General features: G+C 43.5%; 1 protein-coding gene across 9 annotated transcripts in view; it reads left to right on the top strand.

Moving 5' to 3' along the window:
• Window positions 1–12,227, top strand: part of DYNC1I1 (dynein cytoplasmic 1 intermediate chain 1) — a 201,214-nt gene extending 188,987 nt beyond the window's left edge. For all 9 annotated transcript variants that reach the window (XM_074864080.1, XM_074864063.1, XM_074864072.1 and 6 more), the window contains one exon: window positions 11,262–12,227. In XM_074864080.1, the coding sequence (XP_074720181.1) occupies window positions 11,262–11,372 (111 nt within the window). In that variant the 3' untranslated portion in view covers window positions 11,373–12,227. The remainder of the gene's footprint in view (window positions 1–11,261) is intronic.
• Window positions 12,228–18,536: the final 6,309 nt, after the last annotated feature.

Below are 18,536 nucleotides of genomic sequence, written 5' to 3'. Positions count from 1 at the left end.
TTCCTCAACTCCTCATCATATGAAATAAAAAGCTTAAGAAAACCAGTCAACCAACCAACAAAAATCTGGCTCCAGTCCTTTTTATTCATTTGCACACTACTTTTAAAGCCGACGTATGTTTCCTTTTCCCTTGCAAAGGCCCAGATCCTCCCCCTGCAGAGAGGATCAGAGAGAACAAGCCACATGTGACAGGAGTTAATCATGTAGCTTAATGCACTATTAGAAGGCACTCAGATAACTAAGTGATGAGAGCGGCAGAAGAGAAGCCATAAGAGATCATTCCCTTTCTGCACGGTAAAGCCTGCAGGAGGGGGAGAAGGAAGAGCTGTATGTGACAATATTCCTGATGGTATTTTCCTGCTGAGCTGGGAAAAACTGTAAAGGGCAAGAGAGAAAAGAGAAAAGCAGGCTCCAGATAGGACATATCAGTCCGTCCACTGTATGTTTGATGCATCGGCACTACTGGTGGCTTCACTACTAGCTCCTCAGTTACTGCTTCTCCTGAAAAACTTTCAAGAGACTTAGTGGAAAAGATAATCTGGGTCCAGGTTTTCCATGGTAGTTGTAGGTAAGGCAGTGGAAACTGAGGCAGTGCTTTAGCTGGTCTGCCCTGTCCTGACCCTGCATTCTGGAACACCGGTGGGGGACTGAGCTGCAGTCAGTGCCTGTTAATAGTATCACATAGTATGTATTTTAAATATCTAGTTAGTCTGCTAGGCGATATTTTCTCTGAAAGATTTTACCCTCTTTCTGATGTAAAAAGAGGTGTTACTAGAAAATGTTCATAGCTTTAAGTAACAGAGACTATGAATGGGGTGAAGTACCAAATTCAGAATTTACTTTAAGCTCAATTTGTGTGTAGCAATTTGCAAATTTCATTGAAATTCGTGTGTTATCATTGTGGTATTAAAACACTTCTGAAACAAGAGCTGCTTGATCTAATTAATTTTCTTCGTGATGTTTCTGTGGTTGCAACCTGTCATATCTAGTAGGAGTTTTCATTTTGAGAATCCTTAACTACGTTTTCAATCTTTTTTCATGGTTTGCAAAATGGTCTGTATTTTGAACATGAAAAAATATTTAATTCATGACTTGGAAAGTAATGGTTAAACCTAAAATATCAACTGAGGATAACTCTGGGCCTATTTGGTGGCTAAAATTCCATATTCAGAGTTTAATTTAAATGTGAAATGTATCCTCCAGTGCCTAGAGTAGATGGAAAAGTCTATGTCTGAAAAGAGAAAAAAAATCCAACAAAACAAAAACCTCTGTTATTTCATGGATAAACTTTTGCAGATTATAGAATGTGTACAAAATCTCAGGGAAGACAGCAACTCTCCTGCAAACCAAAATCTTTGAGCAGTGCATAATCTACTTCTGCGAGAGTCTGTTTGCCAACTGGGAGTCAAAAAGCCGTGGCAAAAGTCCTTCACAGTTCCTGTTCTGCCAGATTTCCTGGCATGAGTCATGGTGTGGACATGGCCGACTTGGTTTGGAAAGGAAGCAAGCTGGGCTGAGGACACCATGATTTATTTCTTCCCTGAGGCAGTAGTCCTTCACTCAGCTGAACTTCAGGGAGGCACCTTTGCCAGTGTAGCTACCCCACAGACTGAAGCTCTAGTATTTCAAGTAAAAATGATGGGACAGTTCTTCCAATCAATGCAGTTGTCAGTAAAAAAAGTAGATATTGGAAAGAACAATAGGTTGAAGGCTCCTTACCTTCTAGTTTTGATCCATTTAGTATTTTTAGGCTTTCTAGTGCAATGATGAGAACTGATAACGTAATTTGGTAGAGCAGGAATTCTTCTGATCCCTTAGTTCCAAGCATTAGGAGTTTTCAATGACTTTGAGAAATGGAAATCAAAGCAGGACTCCGATCCCCATGGGAGACAAATGGCAGGCAGCGTGTCTCACTGTTTTTCTTAATCGACCTGTAAATTGATGACATTACAGATGTGGTGGGAAGGTAGGAACTGTGCTCCTTAGAGCACCACCTCTTCTGAAGCAAATTGGTTAGCTTTTCTGAAGCATGGCAGATGTTTTTTCTGCTCCCATAGCTGATTAATTATATTAAATCTCTTTTGTTTCCAAGGACTTAAACAGGCCAATAGTCTCTGCTGTTGCAGGTACCGCTGTAGGAGATCCATAGGAGAGGATTCCCTCAACGTGACTGGTGAAAGTACTCTGGTGTGCTTAAGAACAGGCTGTAAGCTTGTAGCTTAACGGTTGTATTTTAAAAATAAGAGGTGATCTAAGGAAACAAAAGTAATCTAAATTTCAACTTTTAGTCATCTCTTTCAAGATGACTAGTGATTACTCAGTATTTTAACCCTCTATAGCTGATATCGAGTGCAGCATTTTGATACATTAATTGAGGGATTCACAATCTGTTTGATAGCTTGGACATCATTCTTCCTGGTTAATTCAGGAGAGCCTGGGCCAACTCTGATATTATAGGTGGAACTGTAGCATTGTCTACAGTTGAAAATACTTTCCACTTCCTTGTTTTCTTTTTCATATGCCCTATTAAGTTTTAATCCTTCAGGCTGAAGTTTCCCATAATTGGTGTTTGCTTCCAGCACAGGTTTTGTTGTTTCTTGCTTTTTTAAAAAAAAAAAAAAAAAAGATTAAAGACAGTATCATAATGCAAAATAAATAACATGTTCAAATTGAAGGAGTTAGCCTTAACTCTGACATTTCCTATCTTTGAAATGTTACAGTCTGCAGTCTTAATGTTCTGTTAACATGCGTTTGTGCGTCATGTATGTATAATTTATGGACTACCTTTTAGTCTGTTCTCCTGTTAGACTGGCATCAAGATGAGTGCTGCAGACAAAGACGACTAAGTTTAGGAAAGAATGAATGGGCATTTAAATGCTTGAGTTCCTATGTAGGCCCTTTATACAGTGTATCTTTGCACATTACATATAAATTATTTTAATAACACCATTGTTTGCTTGGTATTCAAAACATAATTTACCATCAACTATGTAACAATTCAGCAGCTACTGTTCTCCTTAGGAGAAATAGTCAAAGTTTGCTGAAAATGGATTCAGTTTCTGTTTGAGATTAAGCTTTTCTTTGTCATATAAGCTAATATTTTGTCTTCTTTTTACTATGGCAGCACTAGTTAAATCAGACCCTGCTGGTGAATTGCAAAGAAATAAATCACAACAGACATTAATCTAGATGAGGGCTAAGTAATTAACTTCATAGAAGGGTGGTGTATACTGTGTCTGTGACACTAGATTGACTGCTGTGCATAGAATAAATGCAGTATTTAGGCTGCCTATGGTATTCCACCCCTTCAATTAAGTAAACAAATATATATAGAGCTACTCTGGAGTGTATCCTTTGTGGTCGAAACACTGTATCTTATTAAAATCATCTGCATGCAGTATGTGGGGTTTGAGTTCCTGCCAGTGGTTTCATCCATTGTTAACAGTGATGCTCGGCTCTCCCAAGAGTTAAATACAGTGGTACTATAGTTATGTGAAAAGGGTGCTCTTGGTTACTTTGGTGGCCATTTCGTTGCATATTACCTCCCACTTTGTTTCCATCCATGTGTGTGGCATAGGGTGTTGCCTGGAAAAATATAGGCTTTTTCAGGAAAAAAAAAAAAATCCATATAGGTTGAGAAAAATATCAAAGGCAGTCTGTAATTGATTCTGGGGGGCAAGACCAGGGCCAGAATAGGTGCCTGCCTGCTTGCTCTATGTGCGCATATCAAGATATTTAATATTTATATTTACATATCTGTTTTCACTTTAGTGATAGTGACAAAGCAGCTGTTGAACTCTGGAAGATAGGATCAGTTGCTTAAAGCGGAACTATAATTCTTATTTTGCATTTGTAAGTATTACAATCCTCATTCTGCAGTTCTCTCTTTTATCTGGAAAATTAGACCAATCGTCTGTTCTACTTTTTAGAAAACATCAAGCTGAAGTAGTTATATTTTATCATTGTTAAAAATATTTTTACCTACAATTTCATAATCTGTTACACAAAATATTTGCAGCAGATTTCTTTTCAGTATAGCACTTAATTTTAGAGGGTGATATGGACAATATAGGTTGACAAAAATTCTGCTTAGAAAAAATAGCTGAAATTATATTTGCCCGAAGCTACATTTATTTGATGATGCTATTAAATTGAAAGAGTATAAAAATGGTGATAAACCACATACACAAATAACTTGGTGTGAAGTCAGAGATTTTAGTCATTAGTTTACCAGACTTGCTGTTTTCCACAAACTGAAATTAATCTGAATATTTTCTAAGCTTTAATTAGCTGTCTCTTCAAAGAGTGTTTAACTTGCCCTTCTCAAAAGTTATAATAGCAACAGATTATTTTAGAGATGAGAGGAACATTAATTTTCATATTATTATTTTCCCTGCTGGATATGAGATTTTTTTGCAAATACGGCTGTGTTGAAGTGGAGACAAGTAAACATAAAATAAGATCAGCCTTTCCCTCCAAACAGCAACAAACCCAAATGCAACTAATAAAAGATGCATGTTAATAAGAATGTTGCTGATCTCTAGGTGACTGGCTATAGAAACCCATCAACATAGATCAGAACAAGGTTTTCTATATAGAAGACTAAGAAAGCATGTTGGTTCTATGAAATGTGTTTGAACGGGTCACAGGTTTTTGAGTTGGGAACTGCTGTCACCCTTGGAGTGTATCTTGGACCACCATGCAGGCTTGTCTGCAAACGTCTAATTGAAAACAGTGTGTGGCAATACAGTTGTGCAGGCCGGCTGCAGACCACATATTTTGGCAGATCGTTCCAAGTTGTGGTGTAACGGTTCGTTTTCAGATTCTCCTTTTACACCTGTGTCCACGGGACGTGTGTGTTAGTAGCGACTGCAGACCATTCTGGTTGGAAAAATTTGTCTCTTCAGAACAACCCCTCAGTCAGAGACAACGTTGAGGAAGTTCTTCCCGTGGCTATTTTTGCTTTGAGGCATCCAAACTCTAGGTGAAGATGACAAAAAAAAGTGATTATTAACCTGGTGATCAGGATTGCACGACGCTTTCACCAGTGATCAGTGCTGCAGGTTATGAACCAGCGTCTCAGTTACAGGTAGACTGACCCCTGAGGTACAGTCATTAAAAGGAAATGCAGTAGGTTGAACACAGACAACTGTGTTCCCTTTGAGCCTATGGGACGCTGGTTCCTCCAAAGTGGAGGCTGCTCCTGCTGAAATTGCATTTTATCTCCTTCTCGGGAGAGTCCCCAGCCCTCAGAGGAGAGCTGTGCTGGGCAAGAGCTTGGAGGGATGAAGGCAGGAAGAGTTTGTCCGCTCCCATCCCAAAGATTTACAGGCTCCAGGGAAGGCGGGGAGCCAGGAATAAAGTGAAATATCCTCAATGAATAATTCATTTGCTGGAAAGTGGTTTTTCAGGGAAACTGAAGCTATACAGAGATTTGGACAAATTGAGCTGAAACACTCTCAGCCATAAAAAAGATGGATAGGAGGGGAATATATGAAAATCTTGAAATATGTTGCAATATCTTATTTCAGCCTTCTGGATAGATTCCTTTAAAAGGCACATTCAAACCTTTTTTTTTTTGTCTCAAAATCTTTCTTTTTTTCTTTTTTTTTAGTAGACCTAACTTAAAAAAGCAAATGTTACTAGTAGGTGTTAAATGATCTGAAAATGAAAGAAAGTTTATGTTTGTTTCTTTAGGCAATGTTTTTGTGTTGCTTTTCTGCTTGTTTGGGGAGCCCAACACTAGCTGACACAAATGGCAGCATCAGGAATTGTCTGGTCAGAGCATCTCCTTTTCCTGAGTTCTGTCTTACAGTTCTAAGAGTAGTAGTGTTCAGTGAAATTGCTAATAGCACTGTTTCTGGGAAAACACAGGAAACACAGTTTGTGTTTGTAAGATCTCTGGTGTATGGGTTGGAAGCTCTGCACACAGAAAATCTCTGCCTTGATGAGAAGATGAAGGAGGCTGTTCCTGATGAAACTCACATTCATGCTGCTACCCGCGACTAGCTGGCCTGACGAGCCTCTGGGGGAGAGGCCTCTGTTACTCTCTTCCCAGATGCACGAAAACCATCTCCTTGGTCAGTACTAGCATCGAGGGGGGCACATGTTTGTGCGTCAGGGCTGGAAAGCTAACAGGTAAGTGAAGTGCTTGGCTAGTGTCATCACCCAGGAAACACAGAGAAGCTTCAGAAGGTTCAAAAATCCACAGGCTCTGTGGTGGCACCGTGAGCTATATAGTTCTGTTGTGCACTGCATAAATCACATAGAATTGTGACACATGGGCAAGGCAAAGCCAGGTGCTTGTCAGGAAGATCCTGGTGGTCATTTCCCTTGGTTCCCATCATTTTATCCTTTTATCTACAGTGGAGAATAGGCACAAGTTGGAACAATCTTACCTTTAAACTTTACAAGCCTTGTTGGTTCAAAGTCTGCTCCAACCCCATGACTCTGAAAAATGAACTGGGGGGACGTACTGTGGCCTGTGTGGCCCAGCTGGACAAATCCCTTCTTTCCAAATCTAGATGCTGTTTAGATCCTCTCCAGTCCTGAAAGCAGAGCTCAGTGCATTATCACCCCAAGAAAAAGAGCATGAGAATGATACCAGAGGCAAGGGGCTTCTGGCTGTCTAGGAACGAGCCACCTCTAGCAGATGGGCGGGAGAAGAACAAGAGGACAGGGAGATCTCAGCTCCTAATTTACAATCCTTTTGCTGTTGCATTGCATCATCTCGCTTTCTAGGCCCTTTGTATGCTGTTCAGTCCAGTCAAGAGTTGGCTTCCCTTGGGATATGTACGTGTGGTGGACTGGGGAAGCACAGACTGGAAAAGATTCACATAGGTCTGATGTTATTTATCTCTAATAAGATAAACTGCTAACTGTAATGCCTCGCAGGAACAGGCAGAAATCTACTTAGTGTTACTATCTGGAGGCCACCCCAGGGCTTGCTGAAATTACCAACCCACCTCTCCAGTGCTTAATATTAATCATGGCTGCTGCATACCAGGCCTCGTGTGCAGCATGCAGCCAGTCTCAGTCTGGGGGCTCAACTGAGCTCGCTTTGCATGGGGGTCTGAAGACTGCTGGCTGGGGGGTGCTGCCTAGGGAGGCTTTCCTTTTCCAGCCGTGTTATTTGTGCTGCACCGTTCAGCCAGGAGGAGCGTGCTGCAGAGTTGTCTTTTCTTACCCAAAATCTGCTTATCTAAAATCATAGTAATGGAGGTGGTGGAAAAATTAATTCTGACAGTTTGCATCACGTAAGTCAGCTTTTTAATATCAGCAAGAAAAACAGTTTGTGAACTAGTTTCAATGCTAAAACTTAAATGTGTCTAGTATTTAGTATGTTACATGTCTTTGTTATTTGTTGTATGTTATTGATCATGTAGGAAGCACTTAAGAGATACTCATAGATACTGAGTGCTTTTGGAAGAATATTTTATGAAAGTGAATTGGGGGAGGACATCTAAAAAGTTGATATCAAGAAAACTTAGATTTATTTTTTTTGAGAAATGAGAGACCCCAATTGTCCTGAGTTAAATATCTTCACCCAATTAAAAATGGGTCAGCATCCTAACATCTTGAGAAGATGTTTTCCTGTACTAAATTCTCGCTCCTGTAACCAGCTGAGCACGTGTAACTTCACAAGCAGAAGCAGGTTTCTTTGGATGTGTGAACTTGTAGTCACACTTGCAGGTCGGTAGGCTTGCAGCCTGAACTCTTTCGGTATGTTAAAAGTCAGACAGAACACAAAAGTATCTCTCTTCCAACAGCTTAACAGACAAAGTTTGGCTAAAGTCACCACCGTGCTTTGATAATACTGGTTTTCCTCATTAGAATTACTATCTGATGCAACCTAAATGTACCATGGTATTTAAGTTAAAGCAGTGTGAGTAATTCAGTCAATTAATTAGGTGTGGGTAGCACTTACCTTCCATTGTGAAGGGATCAAAGGAGAACACTTAATAGCATTTATTTTCTTGTTCTGCTCCATACCTTAGTGTCAGTTCATTCAAATAACCTTCTGACCCAAATGTTAATATAAGTTATTATATTATTATGCTTTAGTGAACATTTTTACCCGGTGTCGACATCATGACTGCTGGGACTCAACACGTGCTGCTTTGTAGTAACTGGAAGCGGACAGAAAAATGGCAAAACCACCAAACGAGTGAGGAACACCCAGATAGCTGTAAACCTCTGCCCTTCTTCTGTGAAGTACCTCCTCGTTTCTTCCAACCCTGCCCTGGTATTTACAGAAAAAACTTGTGCAGAGAGGCTGGAAGGGAGATTCCACAGATAGACCCAGACGCTTGTGGGTGTCAGTGTGCCCAGCTGAAGGAACTTGAATGGAAAATGACTGGAAGGGAAGCATTAATTCAGACAAGAATTTGAATTGGAGTTTGTGGATGCTTTTGTTTTTATTTGTGGTCTTTTGCTGTATAACTATTGTGGTTCAGTATTAGGGCCTTCACAGAAAGAAGTGGGGGGGAATAAAAGTCAATTTTTCCTTTGACTTCATTATTGCCAAGGTTTCCCTCTGCATCCCTGAGGAATTTATATTAGAGAGGTTTATTCTCCTAACAGTCTGTTAGCAGGATTGGCCCCTCATTGAAAGCATGATGCAGTGCATGAGATTAAATAAAGTAAAATAAGACAAAGTTCTAGCCAATTAGATTGTCTGTGGGCACCGAATGTTTTTATTTCTGTGCTAAAGGTATTCACTTCAGTCATGAACTGTTTTGTGAACTGAGTCATTAAAAACAGCCTAGGTCTTGCTAATGCTGTCAGCTAACAGTAATGCATGTAATGCATACATTTATGGGGAGACTTTTCAAGTTTGAGACACCAAGTTGGTTTAACAGGCTGGACTTTGATTTTATTTGCCTGTGGCCATGCTGTGGAGTAAAGGAAATTAAAAGATCTCAATGTCATAATTTTTTATTTTTCTTTAGAGTGACATATTGTCTTCTTCAGCCATTTAATATAACATAATGCTGTTTAGGACTTTAAAAGACAAGGAGAAATGAGGCTTTATTAAATTCAGTAAGTCCTTTGCCTAGGATATTGTTCCACTTTAATGATTTTACTACTTGAAATAAGTGAGACTCATTTCATGTTTTCATTCAAGAGTTTGATAAATGATAGCGTTGTACACATCACAAGGAATAAAATCTTTTAGGACACCAGCAATAGTAACAGGGGAATTGCTAAACAGCTGGTTTTAGTTGCATCTTATGATACAGGGATCTCTGCACTGTCCCTTAACTTACTGTACAGTAGCTTGTATAGGTGTGTGGCTGTGACCAAACCTGTGCTATGGGTACTTGTGTGTTGGTGCACTGACCTCCCTTCTGGTGTTACATTTCCTCCTGCTGAAGGTGTTTGAAAGAACAGAGCTGTCTTTCAAATAAAGACCATAGTAGATCCACATCTGTGTGTGTGAGCATGACAGACAGCTGTCTCAAATGATTTACTCCTGAAACCCTGGTCTCCGTTCCTGGGAAAAGTGAAGGAGAAAAAATGCAAAAAGTGGAAGGCAACGAAGGGAAAACCCAGAGAGAGCAGCGACGCCTGTCACTGAGGGCCGAGGTGGCTCTCACACAGATTGCATTTCTCAGTCTGTAGCCTCAGTACATGCTGAACTGTACTATATTCAGTGTTTCAACAGGCAAAAAACCAAACTTGTACACCAGCCGTTCATAATGGATCGCTGATATATGCCCTGTACCTGGTAAGCTTTAAAACACGCTGTTTTTCCCCAAAATATTGGATAGATGCAAAGCTAGATACAGTAGTTGAAAAACTCATTGGCACCAGTGGGATATGGAGGAGATACTCCGATCCAGTATTGCAAATTCCTGTCCATATGATTAACGCTGAACTAGCAGCAGTGTACGTGGCCCTTCCACATGTGATTAGCGTTGCGCATATACAAGCTCGTTCTCCAGCTGGGCTTGCTAGTTCAGGGAATAGATCCTTTTTTTAGTCTCCAGTTACATGTATCGCTGTTGGGATATAAGGAGAGGAGAATAATTTAACTGTATTCCAGTACAGTTGTACCATACAGCCTCGTGTGCACCTATAATCTGCTAGTGCCAAATGGACGTAGTTAGCCAGCCACCTGCATGGCAGTTTTCGTGGTGTTTTAAAAGAAGTCAGTCGGTACAGATTGAATATTGGGTACCACAAACTGGATTAGCTCGGGTCAGACTCGTTCTGTAGCCTAAAGGCATCCGTTTGCGAGGTGGACAGCAGTTTGCTATATGCCCCGTAGTTTGCAACCAGTTGCCTTCTTCAGTACTAAGCACTGCGTAGTATCTCGAAACAGTTACTTTTTCATATTCCATTCAGGACATGATCACAGGGCTTCAAGAGGGCAGTAAAAATGTGCATGGTTCATCTGGATGCTTGTTGCTGTTTTCTGGAATTTGAGCTAATGAAAACAAAGTTTGAGAAAACTGCTTGCTGGGGTTTTTTTTCCCAATCATCTCAATCCCAGCTTGGATTATTGTCCAGAAATTGCAGTGTTGGATCCAGCTGGAAATGACTGCAGTATTATTTTGCCATAGCACTAAAGTGTTCTGTCTGGAAGTTTAGCTATTTAGATTACACATCCCTCTTGAAGCCTAATGTTCAAGAGCTCTTCATTAGAAATGTCAATGGTATTAAATGGAAATGGATCTTGCATGATGATATAAAAAATCAGAGAGGTAATGCAGTATCCAGTTGGTATAGCATTTCCCTTATAACGCATTTCTTGTAATTGTAAATTCCTTAACATAGAGGAGGGTAACTAAAATAACACAATATATTTATTTTACTATTAAGAGCTTTAATGAACTTGAAGAAAATAGTTTCAGTACAGTGCTGTAAAAACTCTGTTACCTTGCGCACATTGACCCTGGTCCTGCAATTACATTGAGCACAGCCTCGCTGACTTCAGATGGCTGGCTCACGTGTGGGAAGTTAAACATACGTGTAGAGCTCTTTTTCTCTGCCACTGCCTGTAAAAGCTCCTTCTAGCTGGAACTGAATAGGAAGCTGCCAGATTTGTCCTGGGAGCTCAGCAGCACTTTACAGTGTAAGCAGCCCGTGGTGGGTCGGTGAGGCCCAGGCCTCGGTCCTTCGCTGTGCACAGCCGCGCTGATGGCGATGGGAGCTCTCCTCAGGAGCTCTCCTCAGGGGGGTGCCTCGCTGTGGGGCCAGAGGGGTAACCGGTCCCCCCACGCGGTCTCTGAATTCCCTGTCGGTTTCTCCCCCAGCTGGCTGTTCCGCACAACGATGAGTGGACCCGCTTTGCTCGGACCCTGGTGGAAATCCGCGCCAACCGAGCAGACAGCGAAGAGGAAGGGGCGGTGGAGCTGTCGGCCTAGAGGAAGAGAAGGAGCAGCGCCCGCCGCCGCCAGAACAGCAGCTTTCCCCCGCTGAGTACGCCGGTGTTCAGTGTCAGAGTCAGTCTTGCTGTGGCTTTTGATGCCAGTGTACGTGCCAGTATTGCTCAAAGCATTCCGTATTAATCATGCTGCTTTACACAAGGCTGAAAATATCCAGAGCATTTTCATTCTTTATATTTCTGCCTGAGAAGTAAGAAAGAAAAGACAAATCAACCCTTTATGGGTTTAGTTGTTGCCTTTTCACTACTTAGTAGCTGTATTTAATAGCTAGGAACCCCTGGTTTAACTTGTGCTCACATTGCCCTTCTGGCATAGTCCTATTAAATCCATATGAAGCCAGATATGATTATGTGCAGATGTGGTGTGCTTCACTGTATGGGACTGGGCCAAAGACTTCAGATGTGGTGTTTCACATGGTGACTTACATTATGAATGGATGTACTATACGAAAGTTGCTGCTCCTTATTTATTGCGGTGTGCTGCATGGAACATATTTATTTGAAAGCATTAAAATAAACGATCCTAAAGCATGTGCATAATGAGAGAACTGCATTGTCTGTGTGCTGCTGTAGAGGTTACATTAAAGTCCACATAACAATTACAGTACATCAGTTGTGCTTAAGATGTAAGATCTATAAAGGTTGGCTTGAGTGGATGGAATGAGTTTCCTTTCCTTTTTTTTTTTAAGATGCCTATTATTTCTAGGCACTTTAACTATATTTCAAATACAGTTGGTCACTGATACTTGTCATGCAAGTTAACACTAACAGTCTGACAAAGGGTTGTGGTTCCCGAGTATGACACTAGTATTGCCAATAAAATGTATCAAGCCGGTTCTGTTGCAGTGTGGTTAATCTTTCCTTGCCAGCAGCGCTCAGCGTGTTCATTACCGGTCACTGGCGAGGCACTGGGAAAATGTGACTGCCCTGACTCGCAGAATGCTCATGCAGCTGCTATGTAAATAGATACCTTCAGCTACGGGGACAGGCCAGTGATGGACTCACATGCATCAGATCCTGCTACACATTTTACATGAGCAGATGCTAACCCGTGTCAGCTTCTAGGCTTGATTTATTTTTATTTTCTTCCTCCGCCCCTAGCTGTGCACACACATGCACACACAGAACAGTGCCATGCTGCCCTATGCACTAAAAGAAAAGGAATAGGAAAGCGAGGCCTCCTCAGCCTGTCTTGAGAGACAGGTTGGGATGGGGGACAAGGCAGTGTTCTCCTTTAACAACAAACTCTTGTGGCTTGAGCAAAGAAACAGGGTGCAGACTGATCTCATCGAGTGCTGCGGCCCAGGGGGATGTTGGTGAATGCAAACCTTGGTGATGAGGCTGGTAGTTATGTTTGTGTCACAATGTTACGCTGAGCCAGAGCACGGCGCTGACACCTGGTTTTAACAGTGGTTCACGCTCACCTGGGCAGGCAGGTGAACCATCACAGCAAGGAACACTGAAAGTCAGACGGCAACAAAGATTTTGTACACAAGTTCACAGGGAACCGCATCTCGTCTTCGGGCAGCCATGTCGAGGAATATATCATCTAATGCTTTTCAGTGCTATGGTCAGACCCAGAACCGCTGAGAAGTCTCTACTGCTACAAGCCGGAGTAGGCTAAGAAAGTGAATCCTTTGGAGAAGCTGGATTTCCCTTACCCTCTTGGTGGTTAGAAATAACTCCCAGTGAGAGCACACAGGCTACTTTCTTCTCTATGGTGGGACCTGAAGCGATCCCCCAGTGCCCATGGAAGCGTCCTGCCCATTGGGCTGGTGTAAGCGGGGTCTTCCCCCAGACGCACTAGTTGACTCAGCAGAGGCAAATCTGTCGCTGGTCTGGTGGCTCCATGAGACTGGAGCCAGGCATTAGGGAACCTTGTGTTCTTGCTGCTCCCCTGGGTGCTCTGGGAGCTGTCCTGAAGAACCGCTGCAGCACTCGCTGCACTTTTGTGGCTTAAAGGTGAATGCTAATAAACAACCAAAGGAGACATCTGTAAAGAAGCGGTTTAGACATCATCTCCAGGTGTGGGTTTTTTTTTTTCCTCAGTTTCTCCGTTTTCCTTCCAAAAAGCGTATGTAGGTGTTGTCTATGTATGCGGGCAAAGCAGATGCACGGCAAAGTGGAACGTGGGAGGCACATTTTGGCCATCAGTGGGCCACAAGATTAGGAATACCTGCACATGCAGATACACAGCAAACTTGCTGTCATGGGGGAGAAGAGGTGCGCAGCTCGCTGCCCTTCAGCCCCCTCACAGTAAATCCACATCTGAAAGCGTGGGGACACAGTGTGAGAGTACGCTGCGGTGTAAAGGGAAGGGTGTTTAATCGATGTTGTCTCCCATTCATCGTAACCACTGCAGTGGAAACAGTTGGCAAATTTGCTTCCACTTTTTCCATATTACCGTGCAGTTTCTGGAACCTAAGGGTGGGGGCTGCATGGTCACCTTCCAAGCTCTCCCTACTTTATGGCATTAATAGCTTGTAAAATAGTTTTAAGAGCAGCCTCAGAAGACCTTCAGCATCTGCTGCTGTGTGCAAATGAGTATGACCAAAGTCCCTCTTTTATTTTTCTCTCCTTTTTTTTTGACTGGGGTTCAGCAGTACACAGAGGGAACAAGGAAAAGATCCAGATTTCCACAGAAATTAGCAGGTTTGTATATACAGAGCAACGACATGAAAGGGCCATTACACGCAGCTGAAGCAGATGGAAGAGCACCCAACAAGAATGAGGCATTAACTCCCCTTCTGCTGGTCATCACTGCCATGCGGTGGAGTTTCTGACCAGCCTTGTTGCTGTCCTTGCAGGGATCGCCAACAGGTTTTGTTTGTTTGATTGATTTTCCTGCTGCTAAGCAATGACGAGATGTTCCTCAGAATCTGTCCAGCAGGGAAATAAATACAAAATTACCCTTTATTCTGAGCAAAGAGAAAGCATCTTCTCCAGGCTCTTCCACCTACAAACATCCAGAGAACAGAAGAGCATGAAGAGGACATCCCATGCTCTAGTGCTGCCGGGATGCTGCCGTGCCTGCTCCAGGCATGGAATGAGTTAGAAAACAGCCTGGCTCTACTTTGGGGCCATTGGAAGTGAGATTTCTGTGAAGGACAAAACCTGCGTACTCAGACTGAGCTGGAGAGCGCCATCATAAGAAGGGTAAGAAAGAGCAAACCCAACCAGGGAAGAAGCAGGCAAGTGGCACGTGAAGATGAGCAATGTGGGCTAAGAAGGGAAAGGCTGAAATGAGGTTTAGGATGGAGGAGAGGGTTGTGAGGTGGATGTGGAAGAGACAACTGTCCTGTGCTTGATGAAGGGAAGATCAGAGTCTCCCTTGATTTCAGTGTCAAGATCAAAGCCACACCAACACATGTGAGAGGCAGAGGAATGGCGTGGCCAGGGACTTGGGATCTGTTCTGAAAGGAGCTGCAAAAGGACATGGGGGGACATGGCAGGTGGCACTGGGGGTGGCAGCTGAAGGCATTAGCCAAAAGGGGAAATGGTTACTTCACCTTTGTGACATGTACTCTGTTCAAGAGATCCCCATAGGAACAGAGGAAGATGATGATGGCCAGGGCACTCTGAAAGAGCATGTGCACGGCCTTGGCCAACCTGGAATCTGGCCAGGTCACACAAAAACCGAGCCTGGGGCTGGAATGCCAGGCCCGTCACTGCACCTGGACCAAGTGGATGTTTGAAAGGTGAAAACGAAATAGGCTGCCTCCGAAGTCTGAGAGCACCACAGATATCTCCATGGAAAGGCCATCAGAGCAAGTGTTTGCTGCTTGAGATTAGCCTCAGCAGAGTCCCCTCTAGCTTGTTACTTCAAAGAGAAAAGGCACACGGGACAAATGGTGCTGGGCTGCAATGATTCAAGAGCTGCAGCATTTTCTGCAGGGTACTCAGCAACTGCTTCATGGTGAATCTTCCAAGATGAAAGGTACTTCCTCCTGGGTCTCAAAACCAATGCCCCAAGCATTTGCTACTTCTGAAAACATAGGAGCCCCTGCCACATCCTGGAACATCGTGAGCTCTTACTGCAAATGGCAGCCTGCATCTCTAGTGCTATGGCTACCACTGGGAATAGGTTCTTTCATACAAGATGTATGGGGAAAGCTCTCAAGAGTTTTAGCAACTTCAGATACAAAGCAAACAGAGTAGAAGACTGGAAACCCCTCACAGAGCAAGACGGCATCCCATGTAGAGTGGGATGGTCCTCACTGACCTGTGACAGACAAAGGAGACTCTGCTATCACCAGGGCAGCATCAGTCCTAAAGAAAGACTCAGCACCTAATGGTGCTACAGGAGTAGCAGCCTGTCCTCAGGAAGCTTACAGGACTGTTCTCCTTCAATGTCATAAGCAGAGCTTATAAGTGAGCACGAAGAGAGGCCAGACGGCCCTTTGCAATAGAACTAGAGCAGTTGGAATGAATCTTGGAAGCAATGGTGCTGCTTCCTGGTGTGACCAGGAACAGCGCAAGGAGCAGTTAAAATCATGCATACACTTCTTAAAATGCCACCTCTGTCTGAAGAGCAACAGACACCTTGATGACACCCTCGCGTTGAGCACTGGGAGAGGCTGCCTGTGCTCACAGCCTGAGCTCTCCACCACCCACTGCGCAGAAAGCAGAACCACTGTACGGCACGTGGCATTAAAGAAACCACTTCATCCCAGGCTGCTTCTGTGTTATTTGCTGTGTTTGAAGCTCTCTGGAGACACTTAAAATACAAATGTCTTGAGATTTCTATATTCTCAACCATTACATAACTTACAAATGATCACCATCTCTGGAAATAGTCTTCTAGCTTATGCAAAAATGGCAGATATTTCAACGGAAAAGAGTCTGGATTTCAGAGCAGTGTTTAAACAGCCACGTGTGCATTGGGAGCGCTGAGCTCAGCAGTAAGCAGCATGACATGCATGCACATCATGGAGTGTATGGCAGGGACATTCCTGAGCAGGCTGTCCCCTCCTAAGGAAGATTCAGAGCAGTTTGTCGGGTTTCGTATTTTTAGCAGGTTTAGAAAAACCTGCCCAAGTTATTTTTGAAGGCTGTGGTATGTTTGCTCACAAAAGCGTCCCAGCAAACCGTCAATATTAAGTCAGCTTAAACCCAACCCACTCCCCGGGGACCAGGCAGAAAAGCATCCCTCAGTTTCTGCTGGACTGAGAAACACAAACGGGGTAACTGCTTCAGGGACACCCTCACCCCACTCCCATGCTGATAGGTATCATCACCAATATTTAATAATTTCTTTGTTTTGGAAGTGCTGTCATGGGGAGTTAGCTGGACTGCAGGAAGCAAGTGAGGTTACATTTTATCCCATTCCTCCCACACTTTGCATAACTCACCCAGAAACCCAAAGAGGATAAACATCTAAACATTGTCCTCGGGGCCTTTTGTTTGTTTGTAAGGCAATCTGACAATTTCTTGGCCTGTAAACTTTTCAGAGCAGAAATGCTTCCTTTTGTGTCTGGAGGAAGCCGACTGTGGGCACAGCTCTTCCCCAGGATCTCTGGGCAGAGCTGTAGCATGCTTTGAAACGTTCTGAACTGGGTTGTGTGTTAATGAAACTGGCTCTTCAACCCTTCTGCCCCTGCCTCCATCATCTACTGGCCTGGAAAAGAAGGGCAGAGGACAGAACAACCCCCCAAAAGACAGTTAACAGGGAAGGGAAGGGCCTGGTGGTGGGGGCGTCAGTCCAGCCTTGCTCACCTGCCTGCCAGGGAGAAGATGAAGGCTGTGGCCTTCTGAGAGGGACCTGCCACAGAAAAGGACAAGACATAAAGATACTGCTGGGCCTGGGGCAGAGAGGACAGCAGTAGGCAAGGGAATGGGTCCAAGTTATGATTTACTTTGTAAAACACAAGCAATGGTCTCTATCCCACAAGCCAAGAAGTTGTGCAAGTCTCACAATAACCCAGCTCTAATTCCTCTTCCATTCCCGGCTGTGAGGCCCCGGCGGCGTTGGGGTTCGGCGTCAGGGCATCCGAGGGACCTGCTCTGGCCGGTGCAGCCCAGGTGTCCCTCTCCAGGCTACACAAGGAGGGAGCCGCTGCTGGCTGAAGCCACGCACGTGGCCAGGCGCTTCCTCTCCCGGATCGGGGGCAACGTGCAGCTCAGTACTGGGACATCTTCCCTGAGCTGCTGACTTTCCAAAGCAACCCTTGACAAGGTACATCAGGCAAAAGTGAGGGATGAAGTGTAAAACCAGCTCCTAAATAGCCTAAAATCTCAAGTGTCAAGCACAGGCAGCTCCCAGTGAGAAAGTTTAACTTTTATGACAAGCTTAACCAAAAATCCTGAGAGTTAATTTTGGAGTTATACAAGGAGCAGCCATTTTTCCCCATTTCTGAAACGAAGGAGCTGTCATCTGGGGACACTCTGATATACAGGGCTGAGAGGTAGCAGCTGGCAGCTGTGAGAGCCCAGCGCAGAGTCTCTGCACACTGGTTTAGCCAGACTCCAAGATGCAGCTGCAGGCAGATGTCATCTTGTCCCCTCACTTTCACGTGCATGAGTACTGCAGATGCTACTCCTGCCACGACTTCATTTCACTGGTAACTTCAAAATGCAAATCAGTCCAAGAGAATTATTTTCATGATGACACAAACACAAATACAGTAATAGAGCGATTTCCATTTTGGTATTTCCACAAGTTATAGTACAGCAATGTGATAGTGCATACCTAACTCATTATTCCGCAAAGATACTGCATCTATGCATTCCCTCAGTTTACAGTCAACGTTGAAGGCACCAACCCCCACCCCAAGAAGACAAACAAGACCAATTCTTCTGGTCTTAAGAGAAGTACCACAGACGACACCCAACAGTACCGTCAACTGATTGGGTAGTCACACTGCTCATAACACATTGACCTCCCCCCAAAAGTAAAGGTGAAAATATCAAAGCTTACTCCAGTCCTGGTTTTAGGCTGAGGAAAAATTTCTTTTTTTCAGTGACATCTACACCAACAGATGTCTTTTCTGCACAGGGGAATTCAGGTAACTTGTTCTCAAACCGCAGGTGTTTTTACAGCCTACATGTCCAAATATTAACTTTATCTTAACCTAACTTTATAACTGAAGTTGAACAAGACATTTGATGTACTACACTATTTCCGTAACAGAATACCATGTGTGCG

This window comes from Strix uralensis, chromosome 1 (assembly GCF_047716275.1).
Source record: "Strix uralensis isolate ZFMK-TIS-50842 chromosome 1, bStrUra1, whole genome shotgun sequence".
Classification (NCBI taxonomy): Eukaryota; Metazoa; Chordata; class Aves; order Strigiformes; family Strigidae; genus Strix; species Strix uralensis.
Note: the sequence above shows the minus strand (reverse complement) of the source record. Positions and strands in the feature narration are given on the sequence as shown.